This window comes from Anolis carolinensis, chromosome 3 (assembly GCF_035594765.1).
Source record: "Anolis carolinensis isolate JA03-04 chromosome 3, rAnoCar3.1.pri, whole genome shotgun sequence".
NCBI classification, from domain to species: domain Eukaryota; kingdom Metazoa; phylum Chordata; class Lepidosauria; order Squamata; family Dactyloidae; genus Anolis; species Anolis carolinensis.
The window spans coordinates 98,948,063-98,966,193 of NC_085843.1; the positions used below are offsets into that span (position 1 = coordinate 98,948,063).

The 18,131-nt window shown below is 39.6% G+C and overlaps 1 protein-coding gene across 7 annotated transcripts in view; it reads left to right on the forward strand.

The window, feature by feature from the left end:
- Positions 1–18,131, forward strand: part of ctps2 (CTP synthase 2) — an 86,620-nt gene that overhangs the window by 20,195 nt on the left and 48,294 nt on the right. For 6 of the 7 annotated variants that reach the window (XM_062975237.1, XM_062975238.1, XM_062975239.1 and 3 more), the window contains exons 2-5: positions 10,372–10,577; positions 14,316–14,486; positions 14,997–15,097; positions 15,809–15,925. In XM_062975237.1, the coding sequence (XP_062831307.1) occupies positions 10,372–10,577; positions 14,316–14,486; positions 14,997–15,097; positions 15,809–15,925 (595 nt within the window). Of the gene's footprint in view, positions 1–5,484; positions 5,672–10,371; positions 10,578–14,315; positions 14,487–14,996; positions 15,098–15,808; positions 15,926–18,131 lie in introns of those variants that run through there. The other variant, XM_062975235.1, reaches the window with a different exon arrangement.

Genomic DNA, 18,131 nt, shown 5'->3' on the forward strand with positions numbered 1-18,131 from the left:
GTCCCCACTGGGTTGCTTTTAATTACTCTGATTTTATCTGCTTGGATTTTAATGTATTTGTCCATTATTTTATTTTGTGTATTGTTGGAATGTTTTAAGTTTATGTTAAATATGTTGTTGTTGTTCGGGCTTGTCCCTGTTGTGAGCCGCCCCGAGTCCCTTCGGGGAGATGGGGCGGGATATAAAAATAAAGTTTATTATTATTATTATTATTATTATTATTATTATTATTATTATTATTATTATTATTATTAAGCGATCAATCGTTCTGTTTTCCTTTGCCCATGATCATATAGATCTAGGTTCTTGTTTTGGACTTTTAAGAGGAATAATCTCATTGCAGTTCACAATATATATATATATATATATATATATATATATATATATATATATATATATATATCTACCTAAATATATAAACCCCACTTCCCTAGTTTCCAACAGACCTCACAACCTCTGAGGATGCCTGCTACAGATGTGGACAAAACATCAAGAGAGTATGCTTCTGGAACATGGCCATACAGCTCCGAAAACTCACAGCAACCCAGTGATTCCAGCTATGAAACCCTTTGACAACAAACTGCTCTTATTGCTGCATGTTATTTGGGGGTTTAAAGATTTGTTTCCAGCTACTAATTTTTCACATCAGGATTTTGTCTCTTCACCTGAGTTTCTTGTTCAAGTAGCAGGCAAGATGTAAAGCCAAGATAAAGCATATAGGTTGGCAAATTTATAACCTCAAAACTTATTTCTATAACTGAAAAAGATATGATTCTAACTTTTAAGTGTTTAGGGATCAGTGTTTTAAACAAGGGTTTATGGATTCTCCATAACTATTAAGTGGAACGCATGAAACTTCCTAAACCATGGATGCACCAAGAGAAGAGCAGGCACAGTTTCTAACAGAATAAAAGCCCAACCACCTGTCTTTGCTGCCATTGCAGTAAGAAATATTCATGTTATAGGTTGGGCATCCCTTACCCAGATTTTTGAAATCCAAAGTCCTCCAAAATCCAAAATTGTGCACATGAGTGGCACTGAGATTGTGGCACTTTTGTGTTCTGATGGCTTAATGTATACAAACTTGATTTCATGCACAAAATTATTTAAAGTATTGCATAAAATTACTTTCAGACTACATGTATAATAAGCTATATTTGAAGTATAAATTAATTCTGTATTTAGACTTGGTTTCTACTGCCTAGATATTTCATTATATGCATATATGCAAATACAGAGATTCCAAAATCCAGTAAAACCTGAAATCAAAATACTTCAGGTCCTAAGCACTTTAGAGTAGGGAGAGTCAACCTGTATATGTATATATTCTGAAATCTGAAACCCAAGACACTTCTAGCCACTGAAATCCACAAGCATGTGGACGCTTTAAACAGAAAGGAGGAAACCATGAAAATCTGGCCACCAGTATTTAAAAAAACTCTAAAATCAGGACAGTAAATAAAGAACAACACTCAGAAGACGGGAATTCCAGACAGGAAACACTCAGGGCCAGTTAACACCTCCCAACAAAGGATTCCCCCAGGGAATCCCTAACCCTAACCCTGGAAGCAGCCAGACTTTGAAGCTGAAAGGCTATTCAGTGCTAACCATGGTGACCAATTGAAACCTTCACAGCTGCCTCAATCAGACGAGGCACTTGTCACCCCACTTCATAGGGGAAATTAGCAACCTCAAACTCAGCACCAAGGACATACTGATCAGCTTCGATGTAGTGTCTCTATTTACCAAGGTCCCGGTAGCAGACACCACCACACTTATCAATCAGAATTTCCCAGAAGACATCACAGCCCTGTTTCACCATTGCACAAGCTACTTTCAGTTGGACAATGAATTCTAGGTACAGAAAGATGGAGTGGCCATGGGGAGCCCCCTCAGCCCAGTCATAGCAAATCTCTACATGGAACACTTTGAAAAACTAGCTCTAGAAACAGCACCAAAAAAAGTCCATGTTATGGTTCAGATATGTGGATGACACCTTCACCATTTGGAGCCATGGAAAAGAAGAATCATAGAATCATAGAGTTGAAAGAGACCTCACGGGCCATCCAGTCCAACCCCTTGCCAAAAAGCAGGAAAGTCACATTCAAAGCACCCATCTAGCCTCTGCTTAAAAGCCTCCAAAGAAGGAACCTCCACCATGCTCCACGGCAGAGAGATTGAAGCCATTGTTCCGCGTTCAAGTCTCCAGGGCAGCAGAAAACAAGCTTGCTCCCCCCTCCCTATGACTTCCCCTCACATATTTATACATGGCTATCATGTCTCCTCTCAGCCTTCTCTTCTGCAGGTTAACATGCCCAGCTCTTTAAGCCGCTCCTCATAGGACTTGTTCTCCAGACTTGATCATTTTAGTCGCCCTCCTCTAGACACTTTCCAGCTTGTCAACATCTCCCTTCAATTCTGGTGCCCAAAATTGGACATAGTATTCCAGGTGTGGTCTGACCAAGGCAGAATAGAGGGGTAGCATGACTTCCCTGGTTCTAGACACTATAGTCCTATTTATGCCGGCCAAAATCCTATTGGCTTTTTTTTTGTCACCACATCACACTGTATGCTCATGTTTAACTTGTTGTCCACGAGGACACAACAAGTCCTGGACCACCTCAACAGCATCCACCCAAACATCCAATCCACCATGGAATAAGAAAACAAAGGAAAACTGCCATTTTTAGATGTTCTAGTCATCCACAGTCAACAATTGGGCCACACAGTTTACAGAAAACGTACATATATTGATTCATAAAAACTCCAACCGTCACTCAAGTCAAAAAAGAAGCACAATCAAAGCCCTGCAGACGGTGCAAAAAGAATCTGCGAGCCCCACTTCCTCCAAGATGAACTAAACCACATAAAGTGGGCTCTACAGGCCAGTTGATACGCCACCGCAGACATTAGATGAACTGCAAGCCAAGAACAAGCCATGATCCACCCAGAGGAAAAGTGTTCTTACCATACATCAAGGGAACCACTGACCGCATGGGGAAGCAGATGAAGAAACACAATCTACAAACCATCTTCAGACCCACTAAGAAAATCCAACAAATGCTACGTTCAGCAAAGGACAAGAGAGATCCTCTCACCCCTGCAGGAGTCTACCCAATACCGTGCAGCTGTGGACAAGTCTATATAGGGTCTACCAGATGCCACAGCATTGCCCAGGCATGAAACAAGGAGCATGAAAGGTACTGCAGACTAACTCAACCAGAGTAGTCAGCCATAGCAGAGCACTGGATGAACCAACCTGGACACAGCATATTATTAGAAAACATAGAAATGCTGGACCACTCTAACAACCACCATGACAGACTACACAGAGAAGCCACTGAAATCCACAAGCATGTGGACAATTTCAACAGAAAGAAGGAAACCATGAAAATGAACAATATCTGGCCACAATTATTAAAAAAAACCCTTTAAAATCAGGACAGTAAATAAAGAACAACACTCAGAAAATAGGGGAATTCCAGACATGAAACAAACTGGGCCAGCTAACACCTCCCAACAAAGGCTTCTCCCAGGCAGTAAGCAGCGACTTTGAATTTGCCTGTCAACTTATGACAATCACATGAATTTCATAGCGCCTAAAGTATTTAATTTCATACTTTAACTGTCATGGCTCAATGCTGTAGGATCAAGGGAGCTGTAAAGGAGCCGTGGTAGCGCAATGTGTTAAACTCTTGTGCTGGCTGGACTGCTGACCTAAAGGTTGGGTTGCTGACCTGAAGGTTGCTGGTTCGAATCTGCAAGACAGGCTGAGCTTCTGTCTGTCAGCTCTAACTTGCAGGGACATGAGAGGAGCCTCCCAGCAGGATGGTAACACATCTGGGCATCCCTCTAGGCAATGTCTCTGTAGATGGCTAATTCTCTCACACCAGAAGCAACTTGCAGTATGTTATCAAGTCACTTCTGATACGATAAAAAAAATAGGAGCTGTAGTTTTACAAGGTCTAGAGCAGGGGTCCCCAAACTAAGGCCCGGGGGCCGGATGCGACCCTCCAAGGTAATTTACCTGCCCCCCCTTCATTTATAATATAATATTTTTATATCAGTTTTAATAATATAATACATTGTATATACATATAATATTGATAATAATATCATTTTATACAATACAAAACTAACAATAATATCATATAATAATATTAATTATATGTTATATATTACATATAATATTACAGTATAGTGGTATAGTTCAATATAGTATAATGCTAATATTGTGCTATGCTAATAATATAATATATTGTATGTACATACAGCTGCTCTGAGTTCCCTTCGGGGTGAGAAGGGTGGGATATAAATGTAGTAAATAAATGTAGTAAATTATTTTGGACTTAAATAAATAATTCTGGACTTAGGCTTGCCCAAAGTCTGAAATGACTTGAAGACACGCAACAACAACAACAATCCTAATTAACCTGACTATCTCATTGGCCAGAAGCAAGCCCACACTTCCTATTGAAATCCTGATAGATTTATGTTGGTTAAAATTATTTTCATTTTTAAATATTGTATTGTTATTTCATTGTTATTGTTGTTGTTTTGCACTACAAATAAGATATGTGCAGTGTGCATAGGAATTTGTTCAGTTTTTTCCCCAAATGATAATTCGGCCCCTCAACAGTCCGAAGGATTGTGGACCGGCCCTCTGCTTTAAAAGTTTGAGGACCCCTGGTCTAGAGCTTTCTCTGCTATGATTCCATAGCCATTAAGGCATGGTAGTTAGTTACAGTAGTGGAGCCCCCAGATGGCGTAGTGGACTAAGTGACTTGAAGGTCGGGTTGCTGACCTGAAAGCTGCCAGGTTCGAATCCCACCCAGGGAGAGTGCGGATGAGCTCCCTCTATCAGCTCCAGCTCCATGCGGGGACATGAGAGAAGCCTCCCACAAGGATGGTAAAAACATCAAAACATCTGGGCGTCCCCTGGGCAACGTCCTTGCAGACGGCCAATTCTCTTACTCCAGAAGCGACTCAAGTTGCTCCTGACACGAAAAAAAAGAAGTTACAGTGGTGTCAAACCATATTACTTCTGCAGTATAGATGCACCCCTAAGATCGAATCCCTGCTTGACCGATGGAAACTCACTGGATGACACTCTCTCAGCCTAAAGAATGAAGCCAAGACCAAACAAAATTCTATGAAAGCACCTTGCCAAGAAAACAATTGGGAGGCAATAATCCAGAAACGACTTGAGGAGCATCTGTAGAATCAATGCAGTTTGGCACCGCTTTAACTTCCACGACTCAGTGGTACAGAACCGTGGGAGCTGTAGTTTTGCAAGGTCTTTATCCTTCCACTGTGGGGTCAAACTGCACTGCTTCCACAGTGTAGAATGATGCAACCGAACTAACAGGTGTGGCTTTGATGCTGAAGATCTGGGGAATGAATGCGCTATATGTACTTTAAAACATAGATGCACGCCCTCTAGCACCCCTAGCCTCTCGCAATCCTGAGTGAAGGCGAGCACCGCGGGCTCCCCCTGGCGGCGGGTGGCGGAACCTCCCGAGACCAGAGGGCGGCTCTGTGGCTCCTTCCAGGCCTGACCCAGGAAAACCCCCGCCTGCGGAGGACCGCCCCGGGCCCTGCCGCGTCCGGACGGGACAGCTTCGCCGCTTCTGCGTGTCTGGAGGGAGCGGGGCCTTCACCTGTCCTGATCGTGAGTCCTGGTGGCTGACGTTTCTCTTTCCTTGTGCAGGGAGCTGCAGCTTTGAGCCCCCCCCCCCCATTGCCCGCTCTTGCTTTGCATCTATTCTGTAGTGTGTGCAGCCTGCCTTCACTTCTAACAGCAGCCATGGGATCCTGGGATTTGTAGTTTGGTGAGGCGCCAGCACCCTTTGGGCAGAGAAAGCTAAAGACTACTTGAAACTACAACTCACAAGATCCCATAGCATTGAGCCACCGCAACAGTGTCAAACTGCATCCCTTCTACGGTACAGATGAGTTTCATTTGCTTGGAAATCACTAATTGGTTCCCCACCAAACTGCATTTCCCATCATTCCATTGCCTGCAGCCATGGGAGTTCAAGTGCTGTCAAACGGCATTCATTCTACAACGTAGAGATGCCTCCCAACAGGTGCATTCGTTTTGAGACTGCAGCTCCCTATTGGAAGAGGTGTAAAGGAAAGCTATTTCTTCTGTGCATATATATGCGTTTCCTGTTTAGACTTGGGTCCCTTCGCCAAGATCTGTCATTATATACATGCAAGTGTTCTAAAACCCAAGGAGAAAAAAGAAATCCCAAATTCCAAGCATGTTGTTGTGTGCCTTTAAGAGTGCATCTACTACACTGTAGTATGAATGCACTTTGACTCTCCTTGAACCACCATGGCTCCATGCTATGGAATCATGGGAGTTGTAGTTGTTGGAATTCAACCCCACACTGCCCAAGTCTGCAGTCCTCAATGAGGAAGAGTTAGTTGGCTTTAGAAGAGACTGAGGGAAATCCCTTCCCCCATCTCCTGTATGGCAGTTGGAATGTACTGTATCTAATCTCTCCTCTCTGTTTCTGCTCTCTTTCTGCTTGGTTGTGTAGAATGGATACTTTTCTACTCAAAGCCTTTACTTCTGACTTTAGCTTTTTACATCTTAGCATGTAGTGAATAGGAGCCCCCAATGGCGCAGCGGTTTAAACCGTTGAGCTGCTGAACTTGCTGACCAAAAGGTTGGTGGTTCGAATGTGAGGAGCGGGGTGAGCTCCCACTATTAGCCTTAGCTTCTGCCAACCTAGCAGTTTGAAAACATGTAAATGTGAGTAGATCAATAGGTACCACTCCGGTGGGAAGGTAATGTCGCTCCATGCAGTCATGCCATCCACATGACCTTGGAGGCATCTACGAACAACGACAACCCTTTGGTTTAGAAATGGAGATGAGCACCAACCCTCAGATTCGGACACAACTAGACTTAATGTCAAGGGAAAACCTTTACCTAATGTTCATAAGTGAACAGCCATGGCCTTGGTCAATATAATTAGCCAATGCTAAATCTCAAACCACTGCACCATGCTGTTGTCTCCAATTGATAATTTTAGGATAACCTCAGTGGCCAGAGGTGTAGAGTTCTTTTTAAACTGACAATGATATATATAACTTTTATGTTTATTTATATCTTTGTAATTTGTGTTTCTACAAAGTGTGTTTTATTGTTTATATGTTGGGTTGTGGGATGAGGGATTTTGTATTTTGTATTATGTCTTTGTTGCGGTCTTATGTACGCCACTTTGAGTCCCATTCGTGGGAGAAAAGCTGGAGAAAAGTAAATTAATAATAATAATGTTTATTCATTCAGTCGTTTCTGACTCTTCGTGACTTTGTGATTAATAATAATAATGATGATGATGATGATGAATATTCAACCTGTCTTTGTTATATTCTGCATTTATTTGTATAATATATATTGTATCCCCCCCAGGACACCCAAACTGCATTGATTAAAGAATTAATTACTTTTATCCTACTTTTAAAAACCCTGCTATTCTTTTCAGGAGCAGGCATTATGCAGTGTTCTTACTTCCTGTCATGTCATTTTCTCAGTAACCTTGTAAATCAAATCAAGTGGTCTAAATTCTGAAAAAGTGCTTGGGAGTTATTGCTTTCTATCTTTCTCTTCTTTTCACCTTCTTTTCATTTTTCTATATATCTTTTAGTGTAATGTTAAAATCTTTAAGATTTCCCCCCCAGTGTGCCAGGAATAGGCGCCATATTTCTGCCTGTCGACTTAAATTGTGTCTTGCCATCCTGGAAGATTATTTACTAGCATATATTTTATTTAAAAAAGAAAGCAGGGAAAGTGTATGCATCCTGAAATAAATATAACAAATTGTGGGCCATGGTGGTGCAGCGGATTAAACTGCTAAACTGAACGGGAAGGTCAACAGTTCGAATCAGGGGAGTAGGGTGAGCTCCCACTGTTAGCTCCAGCTTCGGCCAACCTAGCAGTTCGAAAACATGCAAATGTGAGTAGATCAATAGATACCGCTTTGGCGGGAAGGTAACGGTGCTCCATGCAGTCATGCTGGCCACATGATCTTGGAGGTGTCTATGGACAACGCCAGCTTAGAAATGGAGATGAGCACCAACCCCCAGAGTCGGACATAACTAGACTTAATGTCAAGGGAAACCTTTACCTAATGTTCATAAGTGAACAGCCATGGCCTTATTCAATATAATTAACCAATTTTAAATCTCATACGGTTAATTAAGGCCCCATCTACACTGCCATATAATTCAGTTTCTGGATATAGATTATCTGCTTTGAATTTGATTATATGGCAGTGTAGCCACATATAATCCAGTTCAAAGCAGATAATATGGATTCAGAAACTGGCAGTGTAGATCCAGCCTAAAATACCTTTTTGGGTATGTCAGTCATAATAATGTATTTGGAGATTAAAGTTGTGAATGACCATCTTTGGTTGCATCTACACTGTAGAATTAAAACAATTTAACTGCCACACACGATGTTCTGGAATCCTGAGAGCCATAGTTTTACACGATCTTTAGCCATCTCTTCCAAACAGTGCTGGTGCCTCCGCAAAGTACTAATACAGGCAGTCCCCAAGTTATGAACAAGATAGGTTCTGTAGGTTTGTTCTTAAGCTGAATGTGTATATAACAGGTACTTTTGAAAGTCTCACTCCAACCAAAAATATTTAAAAGCTTTGTATAGCTTTCTGAAGGGTGGAACACCTCTGTGGTGTTTGTTTTGCCATCTGTTCCCCTGTTCAGATTTCACCCCACTTTCTGTCCTTGTGAGAATTGGATTTTGAAAAATTTGGCATGTTGTGGAATCCAGGATTGGTGATAAAGCTACACCTTATCCCCATGAGAACTCTTTCAGTGGTGAATTTTCCTTCCTAAGGGTAGATTTCTCCCACTTCCTTTTGACTCACTCCTGTTCTTAACTAGGAGTTGCTTGTAAGTCAGATGTTTGTGGCTGGGGGACTGGCTCTACCAGGATTCCATTGCATTGAACCATGGCAGTTAAAGTAGTGTCAAACTGTATTTATTCTACAGTGTAGACACACCCTTTGACAAAAGATAGGGGATTGCCTACCAAGTCTAGTTCCATGTATGGGAAGTGGCTTCCAAAGATGTCAGACAGAACGTTGCTAGTTGTGTCTAAAGATGCCAGGGATGGGACCTAGAATATTTTGTATGGAAAGCTAAGCCCCTTCGGTTGTCGCAAATGACTTCTAGGCGAGGAGAGCAGTACTGATGGAGTTTTGCCATGTGAAGCGTTTCTGTTCCATGGCTGGCCAGCCACACTTTCTTTTAGGATATTCCATTCTGTTTCTGGTATCTCTGAATAGATTTTCATGGGTTGCGAATACTGTATTGCCAATCTCCGTTAAAGTGTTTTCAACTGTTCTCTTGGGTTTTGTTGATGTATTTAATTTCTGCCTTGCTCTTTTTTAGGACTGGATTGCAAGGCAGCCTCCAATTTGATTTGAAAAGTAGTTCCAGCATGATCACATATTCAAATTTAATTACACTGTTAAAATACAGATTCAGCTGTACTATTAAAACACACATGAAGGACGGTTTAATAATTCACACTAATAACTAATAAAGATTTCTAAAGTTAGTAGTTCCGCACAGCTTAACCATAACAGGCAGTCAATTGATGCTGAAGGGTTGAATAGAAGGCCTTTGCTTGTTGATATAAGCAAAATGGAGGAGGCTAGTAAGGAAATGGTCACTGAAGAGCCCCTCCCCCTCTTGTCCTAATTTCTGATGATAGCAGGACCAAATGCCTGTCTTATATGGGAGAATATAATCTTTGGGGTAGCCTGTATTCATATAGGATTTTCAGGTCTTAGGGGGCACCAACACTGTAGAATTAATGCCTTTTGACGCCACATTGATTGCCATAGCCTGATGCTATGGAATGATGGGATTTTTAGTGCCACTCTCATGACTCCATCGTACAGAGCCATGGCAGTTAAACTAGTGTCAAACTGCATTAATTCTACAGCGTAGATGTACCTTTAGATAGCACTTTGAATTGTAACCAGAAAGAGACTGTTTCCCTACAAAATTGTTTAAAGCAATTTTCCATCTCAATTTTTCATGTTTTGGCTATATAGGCCCCTTCTACACTGCCATATAATCCAGATTATCAAAGCAGAAAATCCACATGATTTGCTTTGTACTGGATTATCTGAATCTACACTGTCATATAATCTAGTTCAAAGCAGATAATCTGGATTTTATATGGCCGTGTAGAAGGAGTCTTAGTCATGTTCTAACACAGCAACAGATGCAATCCAGCTTCAAGTGTCATGGATATTCTCCTTTCTTTTTCTAGGAAACTTCCTAAACTCATGTTTAATCATATAATCTTTCTACTTTCAGAATTCCCACTCAAGATATACGGCACATCTTTAATCAGCCCATGAAGTACATCCTAGTAACTGGTGGTGTCATCTCAGGCATTGGTAAAGGAATTATTGCGAGCAGCATAGGTACAATCTTGAAGTCATGTGGCTTACGAGTTACTGCAATCAAAATAGATCCATACATTAATATTGATGCTGGAACCTTTTCACCTTACGAGCATGGTATGAGTAACTTCTTTTACATGCAAATGTGGCTAAATTCCTTTTCTTTATGATTTTTTTTACAAGCTGTAGTTTAAAATAGCTGACATTGTATAGATTAAATACTTTATTTATTCAAGAGATATCCATAGAATATAGAAGAGCCCTGTTTTCTATTTCAGCCTTGGCATATACAGTACTCAGTTTTCCCATCTGGTTCCATCTGTATCCTAACAAGTCAAGTTACCTAGCTTCCAATACTTAGGGCCCAGCTACACAGTCCATATGAGTCAGTCTGGTAGTGAATGGACTCCGTGGTGGCTATCTAACCCATGGGGTCCATTTGCTGTAACACATTTGAAAAAGTCACAAGCTATGTTAGAGCTGCTCTGAAGTTCCAGAGGTCATTCATGTTTTGGACCAGTACTGTATACAGTTGTACCACTTCCTATTTGAGAACAGAATAAAACTGTTTCCACCACCATCCTGCTTTCTCTGGGCTTAGCCCAGGAACACAGAATGATACCTACTTTGCATTGTTCTGTGTAGTTTAATGTGTATCTTATAGAAATCCATTTTAATAGGGGTATTTTATAGAAATAAGTTTTAATAGGTGTATTTTATAGATGTTTATTATAGATGTTTTTAATGATGTTGTAACCCGCCTCAAACACAACATCATCATCATCATCATCATCATCATCATTGGAGCTGCGGTGGCCCAATAGGTTAAACCCTTGTGCCTGCTGAACTGCTGACCTGAAGGTTGGCGGTTCGAATCCGTGAGATGGGGTGAGCTCCCACTTCTCAGCTCTAGCTTCCCATGCGGGGACATGAGAGAAGCTCCTCACAGGAAGGTAATACATACTGTTGTCCCCTGGGCAATGTCTTTGAAGACGGCTAATTCTCTCACACCAGAAATGACTTGCCTCAATTCTCTCCTGACACGATAAAAATAATAATTTATTTATTTATTAATTTATTATCTTACTATTTCTGGGTTTTGCAGTGCCGAATGGACAGGAAAATAAGACTGTTTGCAAGTCAGCACCAGTAAAGTAATAACAATAGCTGGAGCGATGAGATCAAAGAAGGGAGGAGTGCAAGATCCATGTGGTCTTGTCTGACTCCATTTTTCCAGGAGTGATTCCTCCTTCCTCACCTCCCCTCTCTCGCATTGCATTACTTTGTTGCTCTGGCCATCGTCATTACATCAAGCAGTGACCAGTGCAAACCCCAGAATGACAAAGAGCAGGATAATTTATTTTTAAAAACTATTTGCATCCTTCCCAATATTAAACTTATATATTGTTTTGAAGCCCAGTTGGCACAGGCACTGGATTTATTGTGATTGCATGCTAAAATGGCTTTGAGTCAATGGGTCTGGAATCTAAGGATTCTGCTTAAAATATGGAATTATATTGTTTTAAAATGTTTTTATATTTTAGATTTGGATTGTTAAAGAGAGTCATTTAAAAAATGGTTGTAAATTGAATTTTTATAACCTTATTATCTAGAGTGGGAAATCAATATTGTAATACATAATAATACATAAATATTAATAACATTGCTTAAGGTATCATTTCAACTGCCATAGAAACAATAAAAGTCTTTAAACAGATGATAAAAACACCTACCTGCAAATAAGCCTGTGTGATTCTGTCAGAAATTTCTTAATTCCAGATAAATTAGGAAAACTAGAATAATTGGAAGAGAGTTTTTTTTACCACCTGCTCATGTCTGATAACAATTTAACTTTATTATAGTCAGAAGTCCCCCTTTAGTGCTTCTTCAAAATGAAAGCAGACTTTGATAGTTTCATTCTTTAGAAGTGTGATCAGCTATCATATAGAACAGTTTATATAGTGGAGAACTCGCGTGGTATTATTGAAAAAATCACTGCTGTGCTTAGAGTTCTAGGTTATAATACTCATTGCTTTGAATCCTTTTCAGTGTGGAATGATCTCATTAATCAAAGGAATAAAATGTAGAGCTTGGGTCTGTTAGGTTCAGAGTCTAGGATCCAACTCCTTTGATGAACTTCTTTCACTTTTCTAGCCTAGTAAAGCTGTTAGCGTAAGGATTCAGTGATGGCATGGCCCCACTGGATCAGAATTCTGGAGGGGCAGAAATAGTTGAATGGGGGCAGAGAAGAAACGTAGAGGATCAGGGTCCACTGAATTCAAAGACTTATCAACCCTTGACCATTCCCAATATGAGATACACTTCAGAGCATGCTCAACCCAGTTCTCCCACATTACCTCTTTCAATTTAACTGTATAGCAAACAGAAAGGATTTTTTAGTTAACTGTATTTTTTATTAATGTTTAATGTAATGCAGTCTTAAGATATTCATTGAAGATCAGTGATTTTTTTTTCAATGATCACTTCACTATGTTTGCCATTGCTGTTGATCATTGCGTCATCTGGTGGTTTGTTGTATTGAGGAAAGGGGAAATCAAACATAGTCTGACATACATTCTAGACTTTAAAAAACTGATTGTTGTGAACATAGGGAAAGACTGAGTGTGATCCCATAAGAAAGAAAGAAAGAAAGAAAGAAAGAAAGAAAGAAAGAAAGAAAGAAAGAAAGAAAGAAAGGGATTCCTTTGATAAACTTCTCTCAATTTTCCAGCCCAGTAAAACTGTTAGTGTAAAGTGTCTTTTGTGGCATGTCCCAATTGGACTTCATGATGGATGAGGATTTCTGAGAAATGAGATATTGGAGGTACACTTTCAAACAGTTCTAATGAGGAGGAAAAATAGGAGGTGTCTAAACAAACCAGAATTGATATATACAAAAAATGAAAAAGGAACACATAAAAGAAATGGAAAAAGGGAGAAATAATCAAAGAGGAATTCAAACAAATCGCCATTTTATGTAGGGAAAAAGTTAGAAAAGCCAAAACTCGGAATGAAGTCAGCTTGCTAGACAAGTTAAAAGCAGTATGGTTATGTCCATAGCATTAGAAAGAACAAGGAAATGGTAGATAGGGCCCCTGCATACAGGTGATGGCAAAATGCTGGCAGGGGACAGAGAAAAGACAGAAATATCTTCTTTGCCTCAGTCTTCTACTAAAACATTAACTGTGCCCAACTTGGGGAGAACAGAAGAGGATACAGTAAGAGAAATGCAGTGCAGAATAGGTAAAGAGGCAGTATGGGAATATCTAGCTAATTTAAATGAATTCAAGTTTCCAGGACCAAATGATTTACATCCAAAGAACTGGCAGAAGTAATTTCAGAACCACTGGCAATCAGTTTTGAGAATCCCTGAGGAACAAGACAAGTTCAAGCAAACTGGAAGAAGACAAATATTCCCATCTTCAAAACATAAATAAATGAAAAGACGGATGAGGGAGTGCACCAAAAGAATTACTGCCCAGTCACTGTGACATTGATACCAGGAAAGATTCCTGAGCAGATCATTAAACAGACAATCTGTAAGCACTGAGAAAGGAATGGCATGTTCATTAAAAGTTAACATGGGTTTCTTAAAAGCAAGTCATGCCAGACAAAATCTTCTCTCTCTTTTTTTATTTATAGAGTTACAACCTTGGTAGATGAAGGGAATACTATGGATGTAGCATATCTCAATTTCAGTAAGGCCTTTGACAAGGTCCCCCATGGTAGTCTCACAAAGGAGTTAGTAAAATGTGGATTAGGCAATGCTATTGTTAGGTGGACTGGGAATTAATTAACCAGTTGAAGAAACTTCATACTATTGGAAGCACACTAATGAATGCTGTTATTTTTCAGGTGAAGTGTTTGTTCTAAATGATGGAGGAGAAGTTGACTTGGACCTGGGAAACTATGAAAGGTTCTTGGACATCAACCTTTATAAAGATAATAACATCACCACTGGAAAAATCTACCAGCACGTAATCAATAAAGAGAGGCATGGTGATTACTTGGGAAAAACAGTTCAAGGTACTTTTATATTGATGAAATGCATGGACATTAATTCTTTGTCTCTTGGTACAATCGATTAAACAGATACTGTGATTTAGTTAACCCTACTCAGAAAATTTCATGCTAGGCAAGGATTTCTCAAAAATTGGTGTTCCATTTTGAGGCCAGAATTCACAAATTTCATCAACTTCAAACTTTAGTGTTCCTTTTTGGAGGAGAAAGAATGAAAACAGTGTTCCTGACCTATGGGTCATTGTTTCATTGGCAGGCGTTTGTTAAAATTTTGTTAAAATCTATTCTTTACCTCGTTTTTAAAACCCCATAAAAGCTTCTTTTTAGAGTCATCAAAAGTTGGAAACATCTTGAAAGCACAACGACAATAATTTTTTCCTCAAGTAATTGCTTTGTTATGGACATGTATATTTCGTAGGGAATCCAGGTGCAAGAAAATGCACATGGTGAAATGGGATTTGATACTATAAACATTACATTTTTTTAATCCGTATGTATATTTGATTGGATTTATAGTTGTCCCACATATTACTGATGCTGTTCAAGAATGGGTAATGAATCAGGCAAAAGTCCCAGTTGATGGTGATAAGAAAGAACCACAGATATGTGTAATTGAAGTGAGTATGAATTCTATTCATCAAAATTTGAGTAAGGGCAACTACTTATGGTATAATTTGAATGCAGAGTGTTTTTCTTTTCTTATTTTACTATTATTTATTTATTTATTTATTAGACTTGTATACCGCTACTCCCAGTTTGGCTCGGAGCGGTTTACAGAAATAGATTAAAAATACACTTAGCTTTAAAATAACAAGAAAAACAATAAAAACAACAATAAAAGCAACAATAAAAACAGGCATAGCCCCGAGTTTTTCACCCATTGAAAGCTTGTTGGAAGAGCAAGGTTTTTCAGGCTTTCCGAAAGGCAAGTAGGTCTCGGATAGTTCGAGTTTCAACTGGCAAAGCATTCCATAAATGAGGGGCTACAATCGAGAAGGCTCTCTGCCTAGTAGAAGACAAATGATAAGTCCGTATGTTAGGGACTTCAAGTAAATTTTGGTCTTCGGACAAAGGTTCCTTAAATTGGCAATGAAATAATCCTATATGGTTCTTGTTCAGTGTCATATACATTTGGTTTATGCTTCAGAAGTAGTCGTAATAGCAGTAGCTGACTACCAGATGTTGGACTAAATTACTGTGGGATTTGGTTATACTGTATAATGATACAACTTTCTCTTTAAATGTCTTAACATGGAAATATATAAAATTGCAATCAGTCCATTTACTTTCACTTTGCTCAGATTGGTTAACTACATATTGCCTTTCAGCTGGGTGGCACAATTGGAGATATTGAAGGAATGCCATTTGTAGAAGCTTTTCGACAATTTCAGTTTAAAGCCAAGCGGGAGAACTTCTGCAATATCCATGTTAGCCTGGTACCACAGGTAAATTCATATGATATTATATTGTATATTATTTTTCACAGTTAGAATTTGTTAAGATACACTTATGCAAGCTATATTTCAGAACTGTGCAAGAAAAACAAATTATGTCAGTTCAGTAACATGGGTTGTCTTCCATGTGTTCATTTTCTCACCCTAGCAATGTCAAAACAAATAAAAAATAAGACTCTTGTGTTTCTAATAAAGGATTGAGAAGTTAAAGATTAATTTTGAGAGAATTAAAAACCTGGAGATTTGGGGTAGATTACATTGTTTTTAATATAGAATTGACATTAGCATTTTGTTTTAAAGAAACAATTTTTAGAAACCAAGGCACTTCTTTGAAAGTCACATTTTAGAATATCTGGGACACTTGACTCTTTACAGAGATGATCAACAGGAAGGTATGATTTCCTTTTAATGAGTCTGCTTTTCTGCAGATATCTATATATATAAAATGATAAAGTTGTTTGCGCAGTGACTATAACAACAAAACTAAACATCCCAGAAATACAAAATTTGGCAACACAATGCAAAAGGCTTGCCTCCAGGTTACAACAACACAACCACAACACAAAACCACAATCCAGACCCACAAAACTCACAACAGCGCATCATGCGATAACAACACAACTAAACGCCCCAGAAATATAAAACTTGGCAACACAATGCAAAAGCCTTGCCTCCCAGTTGTAACAACACAACCACACCACAAAACCACACAGGACCCACAAAACTCACAACAACGCATCATGACTATAACAACACAACTAAACGCCCCAGAAATACGAAACTTGACAACACAACGCAAAAGCCTTCCCTCCAGGTTGTAACAACACAACCACACCACAAAACCACAATCCGGACCCATAAAACTCACAACAACGCATCGTGACTATAACAACACAACTAAATGCCCCAGAAATATGAAACTTGGCACACAACTAAACACCCCAGAAATATAAAACTTGACAACACAACGCAAAAGCCTTGCCTCCCGGTTGTAACAACACAACCACACCACAAAACCACAATCCGGACCCACAAAACTCACAACAATGCATCGTGACTATAACAACACAACTAAACGCCCCAGAAATACGAAACTTGGCACACAACTAAACGCCCCAGAAATACAAAACTTGGCAAAACAATGCAAAAGCCTTGCCTCCCATTTGTAACAACACAACCACACCACAAAACCACAATCCGGACCCACAAAACTCACAACAATGCATCATGACTATAACAACACAACTAAACGTCCCAGAAATACGAAACTTGGCACACAACTAAACGCCCCAGAAATACAATACTTGGCAAAACAATGCAAAAGCCTAGCCTCCCATTTGTAACAACACAACCACACCACAAAACCACAATCCGGACCCACAAAACTCACAACAATGCATCATGACTATAACAACACAACTAAATGCCCCAGAAATACAAAACTTGGCAAAACAATGCAAAAGCCTTTCCTCCCAGTTGTAACAACACAACCACACTGGACCCACAAAACTCACAACAACGCATCATGACTATAACAACACATCTAAACGCCCCAGAAATACGAAACTTGGCAACACAACACAAAAGCATTCCCTCCCAATTGTAACAACACAACCACACCACAAAACCACAATCCGGACCCACAAAACTCACAACAGTGCATCGTGACTATAACAACACAACTAAACGCCCCAGAAATACAAAACTTGGCACACAACTAAACGCCCCAGAAATACAAAACTTGGCAACACAACACAAAAGCCTTGCCTCTCAGTTGTAACAACACAACCACACCACAAAACCGCAATCCGGACCCACAAAACTCACAACAACGCATTGTGACTATAACAAATACAAAGTTTGACAACACAACTCATCCACCTCCCCAATCCCTACATTCACACTTGGCCTCCAAAAAAACAATTACAATAATAACAATGACAACAACAACAACAATAAGAATCAACACCATCACAGGCAAGAAACAGCCAGGCACTGAGGCTGAGAGGCCAGTCAGTGCTACACTGGGCCTCCAAAAAACAATACAGTAGCATCTAACTTATCCAACCTTCATGACCACTATAACAACAATAATAATAAACACCTACACAGGCAAAAGAAAAAAAAAGACTATTGTACCACAATAAAAATATAAACCGCACTCAGCAGAATCAGACATTACAATTAACAACAAACC